A 20,802-nucleotide genomic window follows, 5' to 3' on the forward strand; every position below is an offset into this window, starting at 1 on the left:
TTGCTTTAGCATGTTAATGATCTGATGTCAACATACTATCGAATATTGTTAAAATTTGCTTTTATTTTGAAAGATATCGTACCCGGAAATGCAGCGGCTTAGTTGAGCTGCAGGTTTTCAATTACGTCCGTAAGAGACACTCAACCATACAAGGTCATAAGGAATATGCTTGGATGTGTATAAGCTTTAAGAAATGCTTCATCTCTAACACACGTTAGCAAGTATTTTTATGGCTATATATGGGAAAAGTTTAGTGATCTTTAGAAACAAAACAGATTTCACATAACCAATACACTAAATTAAATTAACGATTAAGTATGTCTATGAATATACCCCCATAAAAGTATAATAGCATTATATTATTTTATTTATTAATTACTAATTAATAGTAAACTTCTGCTTATGTATACATATAAAAAAGTAATCCGATAATATATATTAGGTGTATATATGTATTATATAGTAAACAGGCATGAAAAAAAAATTAGACCATTATTTTCTTCAATTCCTTTCTCATTTTAATGCCTGATAAAAAGATAGATAGCTTTGTTTGGACAAATATAACCTAAATAGTTTACTGGTCTGGGTGAAGTCGATTCATCAACTTTATAAGGATCAGTATTCCCATTCCCGTTTGTAAGATGAAAAGTATAAGTATCAACCAAACTGGCCCTCTATTGAGCATGGGATTGATTCCATATTTAGTAGTATTGCCCACCACTATCCAATTTAGAGTCCAATAATAAATACACAATGACGGGAAATTTCTCCATATATAAAGCGTGTGGATCTTAAAAGAGCCTTCGTGGTTGTAGCAGCAGTGTGTTTAACCTCTGAAGCCGTACAGAAGGTGGGAAGAGGATTGAATTGAAGTAACACCAGTCGAAGCTCTCTGTCATGTGTGGTAGTCAGCAGTACAACAGAAATCAGCGCATTAAAAGCCTAACATGTTTTCATGGATAGGTCCACCTGGAAAACAATCCTGTTTAAATCCCTCACTAGATTAATTTCTTGTTACTCGACTAAGGTAGACCAACACTTTCAAGGATAAATGTGGAAGTCGCCCCTTTCTAGAGTATTTGGGCGGCCCTGAAAAGGGCCTTTGATGTTCAGGAGCAGACGGGATGTGTTTAACCTCCGAAGCCGTACAGGGTGCGGCCCTGCCTCTTGAGAGCGTACACCACATCCATGGCGGTCACAGTCTTCCTCTTGGCGTGCTCGGTGTAGGTGACGGCATCACGGATGACGTTCTCCAGGAAGACCTTCAACACACCGCGGGTCTCCTCGTAGATCAGACCGGAGATACGCTTCACTCCACCGCGGCGAGCCAGACGGCGGATAGCGGGCTTGGTGATGCCCTGGATGTTATCACGGAGCACTTTACGGTGACGCTTGGCGCCTCCTTTACCGAGTCCTTTACCTCCCTTACCGCGGCCAGACATTTTCTATTATGTTGAGTTTGGATCGTCAGAAACGAATGAGTGGAAGCTCTCTGATCGCCGGTATTTACATCTGAACTGCGGACGTGAGAGAGAACAGATGACTCATGTGTTCCGGTGGGCGGAGACAAACTCAGCGCTTCCTCGAGTTTAGAAGGTGAATCTGGACATAAGATGTAAAGGTTTTATAGCAGAAAACAAATGTTAAAAAAACTGATTATTTTCTATATTTGTAAATGATTTTATGCTTGATTTCTGCTTCTCTGTTGTTTGACTCTGTGTCTGTACCTGTGAGTGACGCAGGTCACTATCAAAGGTCAAACCTTGACTGTAATAAATATCTCTATGCATTTATATTAAGTCAGACAATATGATTTTGATACAATGATTATGTTTGTGTGTTAATTTTGGTTTAGAAACTTTGACTACATATATTTCATTGTCTGTTTCATATTTTTTAGACTTTTAGAATCTCTGTGAGACAGTGAAAATTCTTTGACTCTGTAGACATAATATCTTTGTGAGACAAAACAAGGCAGTAGGTTTTTTGTTGAATGTTCTGGAGAGGCCACGATGGCCTTGTCCGGATGTCATAGTTAGAAATACAATACGTCAAGAAGATTTATTGACTTATAAAAAAAAAATAAAACAAAAATAAAACAAATAAAACATTTTATTTTAATTAAAAAATTAAAACAAAGATGATAAATATATACTTACAGATTGTAGAGATTTAACAATGTAGTATTAACTGTTGCTTGTATTGTGTAATGTTAACCCTTGTGTTGTCTTAGGGCCAAATAACGACCCGTCACTATGTTTACTAGTTTGCCCCCCATAAGGATCAGTTTTCAACTTGTTCATAGCTTTTACTAAAGAATGACCCAAACATTAGAAAAAGTCAAATAATATGACCCAGAGCATGATGAATGGGGGCTATGATTAAAAATAAGGGCTGAAGAAGTTAAAGTCCTCGTCATACAGTTTAATATATTATTGCTAGACACTGTTATTGTTCCCCTTGTACTGGAAAGAGGGAAAAGCTAGATATTGGCAAAGTTTATGATGAATTTTTAAGTACAATTTTGTGTACTTTACTTGGGTATTTTTCCATTTTATGTAATTAAATACTTTTTACTACACTACATTTAGCTGACATTTTTCATTACTCTTTAGGCTGAAAATAATATTTTTTTTCTGACTAAACCCACATAACTTTTTTAAATTGTTATGAGCTCGACTTTCAAAGCAAAAGATCACATATTGTGGTGTCAAGTGATCCAGACATTTCCCCATATGAATAAAGGAATATATGTTTACCACATTAATTATTAACATTTGTTATTGCAATGTGTTTGCTGTAAGGAAAATACTAATCATATTCAAGGAATAAAATAGACATCTATAAGCTATTCATCCTAGAACAAATTAAATCAGCCTTTTATTTTCCATTAGGACATTCAACAGTCTTCAAGAGTTATTTAATTTAGTCATATTTGTCAAACACAGGTATAGAGAAGATGCTGATTATTGGATGAACTATCCAGGATTAATTGTGATATATTAAAAAGCATTAATGCTACGTTTTACTGTACTTTTAATTTAAGTTTTGAAGTCAACAGGAACCTATGTTTTTTTTTTTTTTTTTGGTCAATCTTATATTCACTTCATGAGGTTCAATTAATTACTAATCTTTTTAAAGTTTGAAGAACAAGAGGAAAAGCTCTTGAGAGTAAGTGGGTGGCTCTTAAAAGAGCCGTTGAGTTGTTGGAGCAGCAGCAGTAAGAGTTTACTTGGAGCTGGTGTACTTGGTGACGGCCTTGGTGCCCTCAGACACGGCGTGCTTGGCCAGCTCCCCGGGCAGCAGCAGGCGGACGGCGGTCTGGATCTCCCTGGAAGTGATGGTGGAGCGTTTGTTGTAGTGAGCCAGACGGGAGGCCTCGCCGGCGATGCGCTCAAAGATGTCGCTGACAAACGAGTTCATGATGCCCATGGCCTTGGAGGAGATGCCGGTGTCGGGGTGGACCTGCTTCAGCACCTTGTACACGTAGATGGCGTAGCTCTCCTTCCTCTTGGTCCTCCTCTTCTTGCCGCTCTTGGTGACGGCCTTAGAAACGGCTTTCTTGGAGCCCTTCTTGGCTGCTTTCGGTGCTGGATCAGGCATGTTTGGTTATCGAGTCTATCAGAGTCGAATGTCCTCTCAGCCCTCAGAGCGCTACTTTATGTCCGTTTCATGTAAATAAAGCTGTGCTGTTGCGCTCACATGATTGGTTGGCTTCTGAGCGGGACTGAGCATGCGCAGTACAAAGAGTCCAAGTTCTCTGCCGTCACTGCAAAATCAGGATGGCCGAGCGTTCAGGTCGCAGTCTCACTTGGAGGTGTGGCTTCGAATCCCACTTCTGACAAGCCTGTTTTCTTCAACCAGGTTAATGCTGCATCTTATCAGAAACTTGAGGTCCATTTCAGTTGGAACACAATTACAATGCGATGTGATTGCATTGTCTGTCTGCCACTCATACATTCTTAATGGAAATAACTATTGGAATGCAAAATATTGAATCTAATAATTGCTACAGCAATATAGAACATGTAAAACATGTAATACTGTACAGGAGAGTGGGAGCTTTCTAAAGATGCCTGTGATGAATAGGTTTGATGACATGTGGAGAAACTTGTGAAGAAGCTGAAGCTATAAATGTTGTTTTTTTTTTTAGCAAGTTGGGGTTTTTTAAATGTAAAAAAGCAACGTGTTACTGCAACTTTTTATTCTTTTTTAATCTGTGCTGGATTATGGAGATCTTTTGTACATGAATGCTTCTGCTAAATGTCTTTGAATGATTGAGACTGCTCACCATGCTTCTCTTCGGTTTATTACTAATTGTGAAGCTTTGACACATTATTGTGAGTTACACTCCTGGATGGGATGGCCTGCTTTAGATCAGCATTGGTATACTTTTATATATAAGACAATGCTAGGACTACTGCCTAACTTTATTTGTAGCCTTATTGCGCAGAGAAGTGCTGGTCCTTATTCTTTCCGTTCTCAAGATCTTTTGTTGCTTTCTGTTCCATATGCCTGTACTGAATTGGGTTCACTTGAATTGGGCTTTTGTTCACTCTGCACCTTTTGCATGGAATAAGTTACAGAATGACAGGAAACTAGCAGAGTAAAAGAAACACACACACATTATGGCTGCAAAGAACTTCATCTGAAGAACACTGTCGTTGTTACATTATTATTTATTGAAGTTTATTTCCCTTTCACCCATCTCTATTGATTTTTATTTGATGTTTTATTCGTATTTTCTCACCCATTCATACAATTTTTATTTATTCTGCACCAGCTTTTTTGTTAGTTTCTATCATAACTCCCACATATATCAATAACTCATACTTGTGCAGTGTTAGAAATAATCTGTTTTTCTGTCTCTGTTGTCTGTCTCTGTGTGACGAACATCACTATCTATGCATGGGTAATTCATTGTGTGTGTGTGTGTGTGTGTGTCCTCTCTATGCATGCAAGATGCTTTGATACAATGATCATGTGCTAATATTGTTTTAAAACTATAATTAAACTAAATTGATTTACTGCATCTGCTAAAACGGCCTCTGCCCTATTTAGAGTACGATTCTATAATCACAAAAAGATATATTTTATGTTTTCTTGTTTTGTTGCAAATTCTGTGTCTCCAATAATATCTCTGCAAGTCCTATCAAGGCAGAAGGTGATGATTTGAAAGTTCTGTCATGTCAAGTCACGGACATGGTGTGCTGAGCAGAAAGATAACGGTCTTCTCTGCTTGGTGACATGACGTGTCCAGATATTGATTAAATCTGACAAGTGTTAAAATAATTGATTATTTTCTATATTGGTAAATGACTTTATGCTTGATTTCTGCTTCTCTGTTTGACTCCCTGGTGTCTGTCCCTGTTGTCTGTCTCTGTGAGTGACGCAGGTCACTATCAAAGGTCAAACCTTGAGTGTAATAAATATCTTTATGCATTTATATTAAGTCAGACAATATGATTTTGATACAATGATTATGTTTGTGCGTTAATTTTGGTTTAGAAACTTTGACTACATATATTTCATTGTCTGTTTCATATTTTTTAGACTTTTAGAATCTATGTGAGACAGTGAAAATCCTTTGGCTCTGTAAGACATAATATCTTTGTCATACATAACAAGACAGAATGTTTTTGTTGAATGTTCTGGAGAAGAGGCCAGGTTAGGATGGCCTTGTCCGGGGCAGCAAGCAACCAGGTGGCATTGACGTGCCGTTGTATTAATTAAAAACTGGCGAATCAGCGATCAAGAGGGCGGGACTTCCTGGAGGAAATCGACCAGCATGTTTTGTAAACAAATGTTAGTATTTTAATGGGTTCAGGGAGAGAGTCATGGTTCAGACTTCACGAACTGAAACACGTCTGTTTGTATTCAGGGACATGAGTTTTTGAACCCGGAGATCTCTGTAAAGTGCACATTTTTTGACGTATTGTAATAAAACTATGTTAAACTGAGAACTCAGACGTCTCCAGCTCTTCATTTCCCCATCAACGAACTGCGCAGAAAAATGGTGAGTTTTTTTCTGTTGGTGACAGATTATCAATTTTCAAGGTTTCCTCATGCAATTTTTCTAACACAAGTCGACGGTTCGAGAGGGACGCCCCTTCTGGAAGAGATCAACCTACATTCTTAGTAAAACAATGTTAGGCTATAAAACTGGGTTCAGGGAAAGTAGACTGTGTCCAACCTCCATGAACTGACCAGCCGGTGATGTCAGGGACGTGTAGATTGAACCCAGAGACTCTGTAACTACAAATTTCTTGACGTATTGTAATAAAATGAAGTTAAACTGAGAACTCGGACGTCTCCTGCTCATCCTTTCCCCATCAACGGTCGGCGCAGAGAAATAGGTGAGGATTTTGTGTTGGAGTCAGATCATTTAATTTTAAAGGTTTCCTCAATGCATTTCTCAACAGCAGCTAATCTCTCTCTATCCATATCAAGAAAAGAAGGGAGAGATGGATCTGTGAAGCAAGAAACCCCGGACCTGAAGAAACTACACTGTTTGTGTTGGCGTTCACAATGTGATGCAGTGCATATTTAAACACATGTATTATGGTTTTGTCAGAGAGAGTTAACTTGTGTGATTTTAGTTACACACACACACACACGCACGTAAACGTGCACACCTCCAGATACACATGTCACACACACACACACACACACACACACACACACACACACACACACAAACACACATTTTGAGGTTGAAAGGACATAGGATGTTGTAGGTGTGCTCCTTGTATATAATATAGTATAACATTACTAGTATTAATTGTTTGAAATCTCTGAAGAATCGCATCATAGTGTCTTGCAATTGTATTATTTGACTTTATTCTGTCTAATTAAGAACAAGAAATTACAGCGAAGCACACAATGACATGCTGTTGTGTAAATTGGACTCTGGGTGGCAGCACTGACCAGCAGCGTCACTGGGGCTCCTTCAATGCCTCGCGGAAGCTGGGCTCATTAATCAGATGAGCGGAGACCTGGTCGGGACCCGCTACACATGCATCCTCAGCCATGCCCCTTTCACGACTAAAGCAAAGCTAGTCAGCCCCTTTGTAAGTGCTTAGTGCTTTGAGAGTTGGTGCCGCTCTGGAACCCGTTTTCCTGACCCAGAGCCAGTTTTTGGGCAGTTGAAAAGTACCAAACTTAGATTAAAAGATTAGGCACTGGCTCTGAACCGGTAAACCCCTTTGCTGGTCTTAACCACGAACATCTACATCAGGGCCTGGGTTATCTGAACATCAAAACCAAATTGGTGCTGTTGAGAGAGACCAACTAAAACGTGCATCATTAATTTATTTGATTTGTTTAACTGCAATGGTATTGATACAGGCGAGCTGGCGTGCTAACGTTAGCTGGGGATCAATAGCTTGCTTGAGTTAGCAGGCGATCGCTAGCGGGCTAGCGTTACCTTACAACAAAGTCCAACATTAACATCTTACATTCAGTGTTAATAACAATGTATTCGGCGTCCATAGTGATCAATAAGCAGCACAGATATGTGGTAGAGACATGTTGTATGTCCTTGTTATTATACTTGCGGAGACTTATACAGACTTTAACAGTTACGTAATGACGTGGCTATAGAGCCTGTGGAAAAGCAAACTGTTTCAGAGACTGTTTCGCAAGTTGAACCAAATAGCGAACCATACATATATGCATGTATATAGACATATACACATGTATATATGTCTATGTATACATGCATATTCCAGTCAAGTGTGCAGTCACATGACTCAGTGTCAGACCCAGCAGCTCAATGGTGCCAGTACAGAGTGTTAGAAAAATTGCATGAGGAAACCTTGAAAATTGATAATCTGTCACCGACAGAAAAAATCTGTCACCAACAGAAAAAACCTCACCATTTTTCTGCGCATTCTTTGATGGGGAAATGAAGAGCTGGAGACGTCCAAGTTTCTCAGTTTAACAAAATTTTTATTACAATACGTCAAAAAATGTGCACTTTACAGAGACCTCTGGGTTCAACCTTAACTCATGTCCCTGAATACAAACAGACGTGTTTTCAGTTCGTGAAGTCTGAACCACGACTCCCTCCCTGGAACCCATTAAAATACTAACATTTGTTTACAAAACATGCTGGTTGATTTCTTCCAGGAAGTCCCGCCTTCTTGATCGCTGATTCGCCAGTTTTAATGCATACAACGGCACGTCATGCCACCTGGTTGCTTGCTGCCGAAACCAGGCCTTGCCCTGATCTACTAACAAACTTGTTAGCACAAACATTTTTCCTTGTTATGACTTACAGACATTTTCACACGGGATTTTCCATTTGGCCTTCTGTACATACACACACACACAAACACACACACTCACAAACGCACATACACACACAGCAAAAACTGTGTCTCAATATATCTGGATGTCATTCTTTGTGATTTATAGAATCTTAGTCAGTTTAAGAAAATGGAATATATGTAATTAAAGTAATCATAGTTTTCTACATCAATATTAACACACAAACACAATCAATGTATCAAATCATATTGTCTGACTTAATATAAATGCATAGAGATATTTACTACAGTCAAGGTTTGACCTTTGATAGTGACCTGCGTCAGAACAGAGAACAGAGACAGAGAACAGAGAAATAAAGCATAAAATCATTTACCAATATAGAAAATAATCAATTATTTTAACAAGAGGAAGAGGAGCGATGTTTGGAATTATTTTACACTGCAAGCTGCAACAATTACAGGACACATATCCACTACTGTAGCAACACCACACATTTATAAACATAAAAACACGCTCAAAAGAGAACTCCTAGCTGCTAAGTACACAGAGGGAGGAAGAGAGGGATCCCCAGGTCAGGTTCACTGGCAGAGACTTTCAGCATGGTCAAGAATATCCAGGGAGCTGATTTATAAAGTCAAAGTAAGATTTAGTTATCTCCAGCATGAGTTATTTTTCAAAGTGAAATTGGTCATCATAGTTCTAATTTTAGCAGACTGATATTCTATTCAGACAAGCATATAATTTATTCAGCGGGTTGAAATAAATCAAAATGAATGATTTTACTGGAACTATACCTTTAAGTAAAAAGTATCAGTATCGACAATGTTTTCACTTGATACCAGATCGATACCAAATTTTAAAGATGTGAAAGTAAGATTTAGTTATCTCCAGCATTAGTATATGGTGTTTTTCAAAAGTGAAATTGGTCAAAATAGTTGTAATTTTAGCAGACAGATTAAATATAAACTATTCAGTGAATATATAGCCAGTTGAAATAAACCTAGAGTAATATTTTACAGGACCTGATATAATTAATATATTCCAATGTATTGATATATACCGCAAACTTGAAATATGGCTGAATAAAATGTGTGTTCAGTTAGTATTCAGGATGGATAGTAAGTTTTCACAACTGGCACAGAATTTAATTAGTATGGGATTAATACCTTAGTTTGCAGCATTGCTGACCACTATTCGATGTAGTAATACAAAATATATACTCAATGAAAGGAAATTTCTCTGTTGATAAAGTGTGTGGCTCTTTAAAGAGCCTTTGTGTTTGTAGCAGCAGTATGTTGTTTAACCTCCGAAGCCGTACAGGGTGCGGCCATGCCTCTTGAGAGCGTACACCACATCCATGGCGGTCACCGTCTTCCTCTTGGCGTGCTCGGTGTAGGTGAAGGCATCACAGATGACGTTCTCCAGGAAGACCTTCAACACACCGCGGGTCTCCTTGTAGATCAGACCGGAGATACGCTTGACTCCACCGCGGCGAGCCAGACGGCGGATAGCGGGCTTGGTGATGCCCTGGATGTTATCACGGAGCACTTTACGGTGACGCTTAGCGCCTCCTTTACCAAGTCCTTTACCTCCCTCTCCAGACATTTTCTATTATACTGAGTTTGGGTCGTCAGAAACGAATGAGTGGAAGGCTAAGGCTAAGGCTAAAGAGTCATGAGCCTGGAGGGATAGCTCAGGGCTTTTCTATCCATAGTTGTGATGTCAGGAGTGGACCGGAGAGGTGGGAGGAGGACCAAGGCACAAATAAACAAATGAAAAGAAAAGAACAAGGAAACACCCTGTGTGTGCATGTTATTTACATAACTGTGTGTGTGTGTGTGTGTGTGTGTGTGTGTGTGTGTGTGTGTGCGCATGTGGTGTGATGTCAGTTCTTTAATGGGTCATGGGGGCTTTGAGGGGTTCTGTGGATGGGGGACTTTGGCCAGGAGCAGCATAAATGACATGGGTGTATTGACTGTGTTGTGTGCTTCATGCATGGTTTTCTGGAGAGAAGGGTTGTTTATTGCTGTTTTCATGTATTTCTGTTTAATGACTCTATGTCTCTGTCTGATGGTCTGGATGCCGGTTATGGTGTGGATGTAATGGTTGCTGATGTAGGACGGGAGTCTGTGAGCCAGTTTAAGTGCCTTGTTTTGGATGATTTGTAGTCTTTGTAGCTGGTTGTCAGAGATGGTGATCCAAGCGGGGATGGAGTATTCAAAGAGTGGTCTGATGTATACCAGGTAAACTCTGATGATTGTTGAGGGTGAGGCGTCATGTTTTCCACAGAGGGCTTTGAGGTGGTTGAGTCTATTGTTAGCTTTTTGTTCCAGGTTATTGATGCGTTTGGTCCAGGTCATGTTATTTTGAAAAGGAATGTTGCTTCTTTGCTGATATTGATTTTGTGATTGTTGAGTGACAGGTTGATATTGGGCTGCAGGTGTGGGTTCTTAGTGAAAAGGATGCATTGTGTTTTGACAGGGTTGAGTTTGATTCGCCACATGTTGGTCCAGGTTTCTATTTCCGTTATGCATGTGTTGAGTTTCTTGGCTGCAAGGTTTGGGTGTTTTGAACTTGTCCAGTAGCAGAGGTCATCGGCGAACTGTGATACTTTGGCTATGGTGGCTGGGGGGTAGTAGATATCAGAGATGTATATGAGGAATAAAAGTGGGCTTAGAACTGCACCCTGTGGGACTCCTGCTTGGGGTATGAAAGGTGTTGAGATGGTGGGAACAACTTTGATTTTGATTTGACGGTTATCCAGAAAGCTTGAAATGATGGATTGGGTGGGTTTTGGCAGTTTTAGGTTTGTGTCCTGTATTTCAGTCCGTTGTACCATACTTTGTCAAAGGCTTTTTCGATGTCGAAGAATATTGCAAGGGTTATTTCTTTTTTGTTGTAGTTTCTGTGGATGTCTTCTGAGAGTCTGAGAATGTTGTCTGTGGTGGCTCTCCCTTCCTGAATCCGGCTTGATGTATACCAAGGAGGCCTATTGTTTCAATGTGACTGGTGAGGCGTGAAGTGAAGACTCTTTCAAAGAGTTTTCCAATTTGGCTGAGAAGGCTTATGGGGCGGTAGCTTGTGGTGTTATGTGGATCTTTTCCGGGTTTGTGTATCATGATGATTAAGGCAATTTTCCAGGGTGAGGGGAAGTGTCCAGTGGAGAGGCAGTTGGAGAAGAGCTGTCTGAGGTGCTGAAAGTAGGAGGCTGGTGCTTTTTTTTATCAGAGTGGTGTCGACATTATCTTCTCCTGGGGCTTTGTTTTTCATTTTCTTTAGATGTAGTTGTATTTCCTGGATGGTGACTGGTTTTGTAAGGGCTTGGTGCTCTGTAGCGAAGTTGGCCGTATTTGTCTGTTTTGTATTATGTTTGGCTATTTCTCTGTCAACTAGATCTTTCCATTCATCGTCAAAATGGGGGTCTGTCGGACAAGAGTGAATGATTTCAAGGTGATTGCGGAAAAGTGTGGCCTTTTCAGTGTTGTTGTTAATTATTGTGCCTGAGAATTTGAGTGGTGGTGTGTTATGGGTCTCTGAGTCTCCGTTTAGGTTCTTTATTTTTTGCCAGAATGTCCGGGGGTTTGTGTCTTGGTCCAGTTTTCTGGAGAATGTGTTCCATGTTTTCTGTCGGTGGAGGGTGAGTTGTTTTTTAATACTGCTTTGTAGTCTGTTTAGTTCTGTTTTGGTATGGGGTGATCTGAACCTGATGAACTCACCACGCAGCTTCCTTTTGTGTCTGATGAGTTGGAGGAGGTGGGCAGGTAAGGTCTGTTTCGGTGGTTTTGCAGAATATAGGGATATGGTTTCCTCTCTGGCTTGGGTGAGAATTTGGCTTAAGAGTGATGCTTGTTGGTCCAAGTGTTGAGGGGTTGTGGTGAGAGTGATGTTCTCCAGTTTACCTTCAATGTTTGATCTGTATTTTTCCCAGTTTGCTGTTTTGTAGTTGTATTTCTTCTTCTTGTTGACTTGTAGCTGAGAGGAGAATGTGGTGAGAACAGGCAGGTGGTCGCTGGAGAGGTGGTCGGCGGTGGAGAACTCATGAAGTTTAGAAGCCAGGTCAGGGGAGCAGATGATGAGATCCAGGATGTCTGTGTTGCCAGTTAGTGGAGATATGTAAGTGCGTTCGTTTGTGTTGATGATTGTTAAGTTGGTGTCATTGAGGATCTGTTTGAGTACTCTGCCACTTGTGTTTGTTTTGTTGCAGTAGAAGTCGACATGTTTGGCATTGAAGTCTCCCATGATGAGGGTGTGGCTGAAGGTGGATGCAGCTTGGAACAGATTTGCAGATGGTTTTATTCCAGGGGGACAATAGATGCTGATGACTGTGATGGAGTGATTTAAGTGGGTTTTCATTTTTATTGCTGCATATTCGTTTCCATTGAGTTCTTCTGATGTGAGATCAAAATCCATTTCACTGTATTCAATGTGGTTTCTGATTAAGATGGCTACTCCTCCTCCTTTTCCTGTCTGTCGTTCTTTTCTGATGATATAGTAGTTGGGAATATTGATCCGTGATTTGGTTGATAAGAGTGTTTCGTTTATGGAAGCTACAGAGATGTTCTTGTCATTTAGCAGTTGGATTAGTTCTTCTTTATTTCCTCTTATTCCTCTGATGTTTAGATGTAGAAAGGTGCAGACTGCCATGGTGAGAATTATGGGGAAAAAAGACAGGTGTGGTGTTCTTGGTGGAAGGGTTTTGTTCATGAACTGTAGTTTGTGTGTTTTCTGATGCTTTTGATGACTTCTTCTATTTTTTTTGTCGTTTTTTGAGGTTGTCTCGGAGGTGAACAAGATGGGTGCTGTCTCTGGAGTGCAAGCTGGAGGGGTTGGTGGGTTATTGGCAAGTGGAGTCATGTTTGAGAGGTAAACTGGGCAGGTCTTGGAAGCGTCAGAATGTTCACCTGAGCAGTTGGCACACTTGGCTTCATGTTTTTCTTTGGTGCAGGTTTTGTGATGGTGATTTTCTCCACATCTCAGGCAGACAACCGGGTTATTGCAGTTGATGGATGTATGATTGAACTGTTGACATTTGAAGCATTGTTTGGTGTTAGGCGGGGGCCGTGCCTTCTCCACACGGTACTGAAATAGGTCCATGTAGAATCCTTCATGAAGATGGCCGGCAGCTTGCTCTGGGTTGGTTAGGTGGATTTTGATGAATGTGGTTGGCTGCTGAGTATTTCTGCTGATGATTCTGTGTAGTCTGGTGATTTGGATACCTTGGTTTTCCAGTTCGTCTTTCACTTGTGCTTCTGTGATGTTGATGTTGATGCCTTTGATGACAAGTAGTTTTACAGGGGTGTCAGATGGGGTTTTAGTGCCTTGTTTGCGTGCTAGTCTGCAGGTGAAGTGTGCTCCGTTGAATGCTCCTTCGGGCCATGGTGACAGAAGATTATTGAGGGAGGGAATGTCCTTAGGGAAGATGAGGAGGTTGCCGTTTCACTTAATTCCCCTCTTAATTTTTTTACATTGCAGTCGACGAGCATTGAGAGAGAGCGACTCGTTTGATATCATCAGCCACACTACCCGATTCCGGTTCTCGAGGGAGACCACAGCGTTCGCCACGAGTGGCGGACGGTCGGCGGCTGAACCGGACCTCATCCCAAGCAGCGGTGTGCATTGGATCCACCGGAGCCTACGAGCCCGTGGAGCTCCGCCTCTTCTCCTCCACGAGCACAGCGATCACCGGTTAGGTACAAGCAAATTTGGAGACCAAGGCACTTATTTTGTTGTTTTTCATGTAAAAGCTTGCTGGTTTGCACTAAGCACTATATCCAACTGCACCGTTTATCACCAATCACCCACTTAACACCTCACCTACTGGAAGCAAAATATGGACCATACTTCATCTCCAGAATCCAGACCAGCCACTAGAGAAAAACCATTAAAACTATCCAAACCACCCAGAGCTGATAAACAAGTAACCATGGTAACCAGCCCATGCCCATCCACCTCTGCTGAGACACCAGTTCCTCCAACTACAGAGAAAATCGACCATCTCATCATTAAGAACATTTTTGCCCAAATCAACCACTTATACCATGAACTCAGTCAGTACACTCAGTCCACCTCCCTCAACAGTGCCATCACACAGATGAAATCCACTCTAGCCACAATGGAACAGATCCTACTGGAAGGACAGGACCCACTCACCCCCCTCCCACCACTCTCTGCCAGCTTCTCAGACGTTGTCAATGCTAATATACACAAATATCAAACATTCAACACAGGCACCAGAAAAAGAGCAAGAAGAGAGTCTGCAGAAAACCAACAAATTACACCGGTTGTCATAGAAAACTACAAAACTCCAGACAGCTCTTCTACAACCAACCTATCCATCAGCAAAGAAATACAAAAACACAAGCCACAAGTCCAACTGCAAAAACTGGTCCACAATGAGTGGAAGCTCTCTGATCGCCGGTATTTGAATCTGAACTGCGGACGTGAAAGAGAACGGATGAGCCGTCTCTCGGTGGGTGGAGACAAACTCAGCAGACCTTCATTAAAAAGGACTATGTAATTATCTATGACTTTTCCACATGCATTTAGAGAAACAGATTATATAAATGTAAAGAACTAGAGGCAAAAAACACCATAACAGCAGCCTTAAAATATCTTAAATCTCTTCTTAAAACCCACCTCTTCTCTTTGGCTTTTTAACACTACGTAGAGTGTTGATTCTGTGTTTTTTTTTTATTTATTTTTTTATTTTATGTGTATACATGCATATTTTATATTGTGCGGGCAGTGCATTTCATTTATTTTTATTGAATTGTATTTTATTGTTTCACTGTCTACTTTTTTATTGTCTCATCTATTTATTGTTTTTATCTTTTTGTGCAGCACTTTGAAAACCCTGTGTTTGCTATTAATGTTGCTATATAAATAAAATGGATTGGATTGGATATAGTTAAGTACATACATTTACAGGTTATTTACAGGGAGACAATTGGTGAAACTTAAAAAGCTTATTTATACAATTGTACAAAACATTTTCTTTCTTGTTTCTTTCCTTTTAGTCTGTTTCTCTATTAATTTATTCGATTTTTTTCGGCTTATCATTAAAAAAACTACAAGTTATAAATACAAAGTAAGCTGTAGTTTTTTGAAAGATAAGTTATATCATGACTGGTACCAAGTCCTGCTGGAAAATGAAATCAGCATCTCCAAAGAGCTTGTGGAAGCATGAAGAGCTCTAAAATGTCCATAGCTGATGTTGACTGTGGACTTCAGAAAATATAGTGGACCAACACCAGCAGAGGACATGGCCCCAAATCACCACTGACTGTGGAAATGTCACACAGGACTTCAAGCAAAATGGATTCTGTGCCACCTCCTCCAGACTCTGGGACCTTGATTTCAAAATGACATATGACATGTTAAATCTCTTAATCTTAAAACCCACCTCTTCTCTTTGGCTTTTAACACTACATAGAGTGTTGTTTTTCTGAGAAAACATGACTCATGTGTTCTGGTGGGCGGAGACAAACTCAGCACACTTTCATTATACTCAAGGACAATGTGATTATTGATGACTTTTCTACATGCATTTAGAGGAAAAGAACATATAAATATACACAAGGTAAAGGAAAAAACCATGTAACAGCAGGTTAAAAATGTATTATGTACAAACATTTGCAGGTTACTTACAGGGAGATAATTAGTGAAGCTAATAGAGACCTTGTTTATTCCAATATGTTTTGAACATCTGCCTATGCCTATGTCATTTAAAAAAAAAAAAAAAAAATGATATTATTCTGTACTTTTAACATTCTCTGTAACTTTCTCAGATACAGTTTATTTTATGCTTGGCCTTTTTTCAGACAAGTTCATAATCATTCAAGTTCATAAAGTCATTAAATGGTGATTAATTATGCAATAAATAACATGTTTAAAAGATTTATAAATATGTCTAAAGGATAAACTGTTTGATTGAAATGTATCGCCTTTTGTGGGACTTTTATTGTGAAGTATAGTAGTGAATAATAGGGTCACAGTTTGATTTGAGGGCATTGTGGGAAATGTGATGTGGAAATGTAAGGCTGGGTCAGTATACTATACATAGTTTTACTTTGGTTGAGTTGCATTATGGGTCAGAGCAGTGGAGGAGGCTGTAGAGAAGAGCAACTCCAGAGTGATAATTCTACATGTGGTCCAAGTGGCGCACACAGTCATTTTAAGTTTCATGTTTATGTAAACATGTGTTCAAGACATCTGTATGAATCGTGGCCATTCATTTTGTTGTACCGGTGTAGTTATGTACTATTTTTTACACAACATTTGACTATTTCTTCCTGCTCTCCACTTGCTGCTGTAACAGTGCAGTTTCCCCATTGTGGGATGAATAAAGGTTTATCTTACAGACAGACAGACAGACAGACAGACAGTTCAGTAATACCCTCAAGGAAATTATTTGTTTTAAAACACATATCTTTATTGTTTTTTTGTTTTTTTTTACCTCTAAATTCGTACAAAAATATTCTGTTACATCTTTCAAGTCTTTAAATAACTTCCCTCCCTCCCAGTTTATGAGGACAATGATACTTTGATCCTTTGGAAAATAAAAAAAATAAAAAAGCAATATGTACACTATATATGTATATCAACTGATTAAAGTGGACACATAATCAACTGAAATAGAGAGTGAGAGAGGAAAGAAAAAAGAAAATAAATAAGAGAGAGAAACATACCAATACTCAGAATATACATACAGTATGTAGCCTATATGTCAAAATGAAAAAAAAAAAAAACAGAAACAAATATTAATATATAACCAGCATAAAATAAATTAAATTACATTTGAATAAAAGGTTACAGTCTCACTTAGTTAGATTGAAGGAGTCTTGATTCCAAAAATATGATAAATTAATCCCATATAGCATGAAAAATATGGCTTTTTTGTTTGAATATATATGTGAGTCTTTCAATCGCTAGACAAAAAGAAAGTTTATCCACATATTCAAAGAAGGAAAATTAGTACTTTTCCAAAGTCAACAAGACATTTCGAGATTACAGAGGGAAATGTTTATGTTACAGCAGTATACACAGCAGTACACAATAACAAAATACACAGTATAAGATTAAGAAGTAAAAAAATATGGAGTAACATGAACTAAATAGAAGTATGTGGGCATTTGTGGGTTATGGCTGTATGTGTATAAACGCCATAACCCACAAAGTCCCAGACACCCACAAGAGATTTTCACAATATATGGGCTGTATGTGTGAAAATCCATTGTTGATTTGATAACATGTTCAAGCTAATGCTAATGTACAGGTACAATCAGTTACAATGGCAGTCTGGTTAAGGGCACGCGCATTAACCGTTAACTGCTAAACTGTGTTATGGTTCGAACTCATGGATTATAACGGCAAGTTATGAGTCAGCCATGTGTATTCTTTCCGTTGGAATTGTTATAGTTAATGTGAAATTGCCGAACTGCAAGAGAGATGTATTGTTATATTAAGTGAACACTTGTAACATGTACAAATATTACAAAGAAAATACTCTTTCCATGAGAGGATAAAGATGGTGTGTTTGAGAGAAGTGCATACATGATTGATGATAGACAGATGACATGATTAAAAGGGAAAGTGACATGAAGACGAAATCTGAGACTGTAATTGAAGAGCTGGAGGAGAAATAATTAATCATAGTATAAATCTATGTCTTCTAATGTAATTGGGTGCTTTGAGTGGAGGTGGTCTACTGTGTGAAGCACTGTTATATTTTACAAAAGCGACATTGATTAATCTGTACAATAAATGTCGACATCAGAAGATAGGAGTCAAATATTGAGGAACCCGATATAGTGGGGCGGATTAGCTCAATATTTTACAACAATCGTTCACTTTGTGATAAAAGCATGAAATTTGGTAGATGTGTTGGTGAATATGTTTCGAACAAATCTGGATATTGGGCCACCTCAAAAGCGCCCCCTAGTGGCCGTGGCAGGCATTTGTTATACGAATAAATCAATGATGAGTAAAAACTGCCCTTTTAATAATACCAACTGGTGATGAATTGTATATTGTTGGAAAGCCTGATTAGTCACCTTTACAACGAGGTACAGCTTGTAAGGATCGTGCATTCATGGAATGAGCAACGGGGCTAAACGTGTGGGTAGCACCCCCCAAAAATGTGCATCCCCTGTGTAGTGGGGCAGATTAGTTGAACAATCGTTCATTTTGTGATAAAAGCATCAAATTTGGTACACTCATTGCTGAATCCATGTTTAATGAATCTGGATATTGGGCCATCGCAAAAAAAATTCTGATGGCTGTGGCGGCCATTTTTTAAAATGGCCATTTAAGAGCGGACATTTTTAAAAATGGCCGCCGGTGGTTACTGCCGTGGAATGCTTTGCCTACCCTTCAGCTGCTGTTTCATGTTTTCAGCACCACAAATATAATTTAGAGACATGTTAAAGTGACAAAAGCTTTATTACAGTCTAATAGAAAAGAACATTAACTTTGTATAACATTTTATTAGGTCTTGATATTCCCATTCACAGGCTACGGCCTCCTCTTTGGCTTGTATTCTTCTGTTGCTCCTTAAAAAGAAAAATTAATTTTCAATATTGTATGACCTGCAACAATAAAAACAAAACACATTTAGACAGAGAAAAAAATCATACATTTTAAAAATTCTACTAGGGTTACTTGTAGCAGGTTACTCTTTCTGGCAAAATCCTTGTACTGAGGTGTGTGACTTAGTCAGGCGGCTTAGCCAAATAAAGGGGACACGCCGGACAAGAGCACCACATTTTTTCCACATACTCTCTATCATTATAGGTTTAAATTTTTAGTAGGAGCCCCTTCATCAAGATTGCGGTGATGGCAGCCATATAAAGTCTATGAGAAATGCTATATCTTCCAAGCCACTTAGAAGGTCAATCTTGGTGTCAAAATATACATTTTCTGGGTCCAGGAATCATTTAAAGCTATTGAGAATATCACTAGAAGATTATTTGATCAAATAGATATGTTCATTTTCACTCAGACTGGGCAACTCGCTTCAAGTTGCAGCAGGGTATCCTGAGTTGAAACTGTTTGGAATCAATGTTCACGGGAGAACGAGGATTAGCTGCCATGTACACTGCTCAAAAAAATCAAGGGTACGCTTTCATCTCATGTCAGATCTTGATCAACAAATTATTTACAGTGAGTCATCCAGTGATATTCACAATAGCTTTAAATGATTCTTTGACCCAGAAAATGTATATTTTGACACCAAGATTGACCTTCTAAGTGGCTTGGAAGATATATTGGTTCTCATAGACTTACGGCTTATGGCTTATACTGCTGCCATCTCCAATCTGCAATCTTGATGAAGTGGCTCCTACCAGTTGAAACTGGTAGGAGTTGAAACCTTTGGTGATAGAGAGCATGTGGAAAAATGTTGGTGCTTTTGTCCGGCGTGTCCCCTTTCTTCTCAAATCTGGTCCTAAGCCGCCTGACTAACTGTGATGGAGTTATAAAATACATTTTAAAAAAAAGAAAAAAAGAACCACATGGGCAAAGGAGACATTACATATAGTGTGTGTGTGTGTGTGTGTGTGTGTGTGTGTGTGTGTGTGTGCAGAGAGGGATGTCCACATTCCACAGGACATAATTTAACAGTGTCTTATTAAGCTTTCACACCCAACAGCCACTGATACATGTTCCAAGCTAACTAGCTAGCTTAAGTACCTATTTTTGCTATCTTGCTAATTTACTTTTCCGCCAAGGCCCATGATGATTGTTTTTCTCTTTAGCCTTTATGATGTTCATAGCATATTTTATTCATAATTATAACAGGTGAAATAAAATATTTAGACATACCTTGATGGACAGTGCACTGCACTGCTTGTCCCAGGAAGCAAATGCTAGCTAGCTCATTTGCTAGCTAGCTCGATGGCTAGCCCGATTGTGGTGGGGCAGGAAAAATAACTGAAAGAGTGTCTAACTGGATTTTTGTTAATTTAATATGTGTATTTACATTTTTTAATTTACGTTCGTATATTTAGTTTAAATTTTTTTAATATTTTAAGAAATAATTTAAATATTTTTTGTAATTTTAACGAAGAAAATGACTGCTATGGCCACTAGGGGGCGAATTTGCGATGGCCTAATATACAGATTTGTTTGAAACAAATCCACCAACACATCCACCAAATTGTGTGCTTCTATCACAAAATAAACAATTCTTGTGATTTATTGAGCTAATCCGCCCCACAGGGGATGCACATTTTTGGGGGTGCTACCCACACGTTTAGCCCCGTTGCTCATTCCATGAATGCACGATCCTTACAAGCTGTACCTCGTTGTAAAGGTGACTAATCAGGCTTTCCAGCAATATACAATTCATCACCAGTTGGTATTATTAAAAGGGCAGTTTTTATTCATCATTGATTTATTTGTATAACAAATGCCTGCCACGGCCACTAGGGGGCGCTTTTGAGGTGGCCCAATATCCAGATTTGTTTGAAACATATTCACCAACACATCTACCAAATTTCATGCTTTTATCACAAAGTGAACGATTGTTCAGCT

General features: G+C 39.2%; 3 protein-coding genes across 3 annotated transcripts; all 3 read right to left on the minus strand.

Annotated features, from left to right (window-relative positions):
- Positions 1-646: 646 nt before the first annotated feature.
- LOC131977610 (histone H4) lies at positions 647-1,482 on the minus strand. The gene has a single exon (XM_059340995.1). It carries the CDS (start codon positions 1,440-1,442, stop codon positions 1,131-1,133), a length of 312 nt encoding a protein of 103 aa, XP_059196978.1. The 5' UTR covers positions 1,443-1,482; the 3' UTR covers positions 647-1,130.
- Positions 1,483-3,184: 1,702 nt separating this feature from the next.
- On the minus strand, positions 3,185-3,652 carry LOC131978421 (histone H2B 1/2-like). Its single transcript, XM_059342085.1, has one exon. The coding sequence runs from the start codon at positions 3,601-3,603 to the stop codon at positions 3,229-3,231; it is 375 nt and encodes a 124-aa protein (XP_059198068.1). The 5' UTR covers positions 3,604-3,652; the 3' UTR covers positions 3,185-3,228.
- A 5,918-nt stretch (positions 3,653-9,570) lies between these two features.
- LOC131977845 (uncharacterized) lies at positions 9,571-13,869 on the minus strand. The gene is made up of 4 exons (XM_059341289.1): positions 13,795-13,869; positions 13,488-13,680; positions 12,357-12,539; positions 9,571-9,815 (listed from the first exon to the last, which is right to left on the minus strand). Exons 1-4 carry the CDS (start codon positions 13,867-13,869, stop codon positions 9,571-9,573), a joined length of 696 nt encoding a protein of 231 aa, XP_059197272.1.
- Between the last annotated feature and the right edge of the window lie 6,933 nt (positions 13,870-20,802).

The sequence above is a fragment of the Centropristis striata genome, chromosome 9 (assembly GCF_030273125.1).
Source record: "Centropristis striata isolate RG_2023a ecotype Rhode Island chromosome 9, C.striata_1.0, whole genome shotgun sequence".
Taxonomy (NCBI): domain Eukaryota; kingdom Metazoa; phylum Chordata; class Actinopteri; order Perciformes; family Serranidae; genus Centropristis; species Centropristis striata.

What these genes read in the sequence shown, in the direction of transcription:
- LOC131977610 (XM_059340995.1), bottom strand. Translation starts at nt 1,442, where the DNA reads ATGTCTGGCCGCGGTAAGGGAGGTAAAGGACTCGGTAAAGGAGGCGCC.
- LOC131978421 (XM_059342085.1), bottom strand. Translation starts at nt 3,603, where the DNA reads ATGCCTGATCCAGCACCGAAAGCAGCCAAGAAGGGCTCCAAGAAAGCC.
- LOC131977845 (XM_059341289.1), bottom strand. Translation starts at nt 13,869, where the DNA reads ATGAGGTCCGGTTCAGCCGCCGACCGTCCGCCACTCGTGGCGAACGCT. An exon ending in CCCTCGAGAACCGGAATCGG is followed by an intron (nt 13,681 to 13,794) that starts GTAGTGTGGCTG and finishes ATCTTCCCTAAG; the next exon opens with GACATTCCCTCCCTCAATAA. An exon ending in AGACGAACTGGAAAACCAAG is followed by an intron (nt 12,540 to 13,487) that starts GTATCCAAATCA and finishes ATCTGTTCCAAG; the next exon opens with CTGCATCCACCTTCAGCCAC.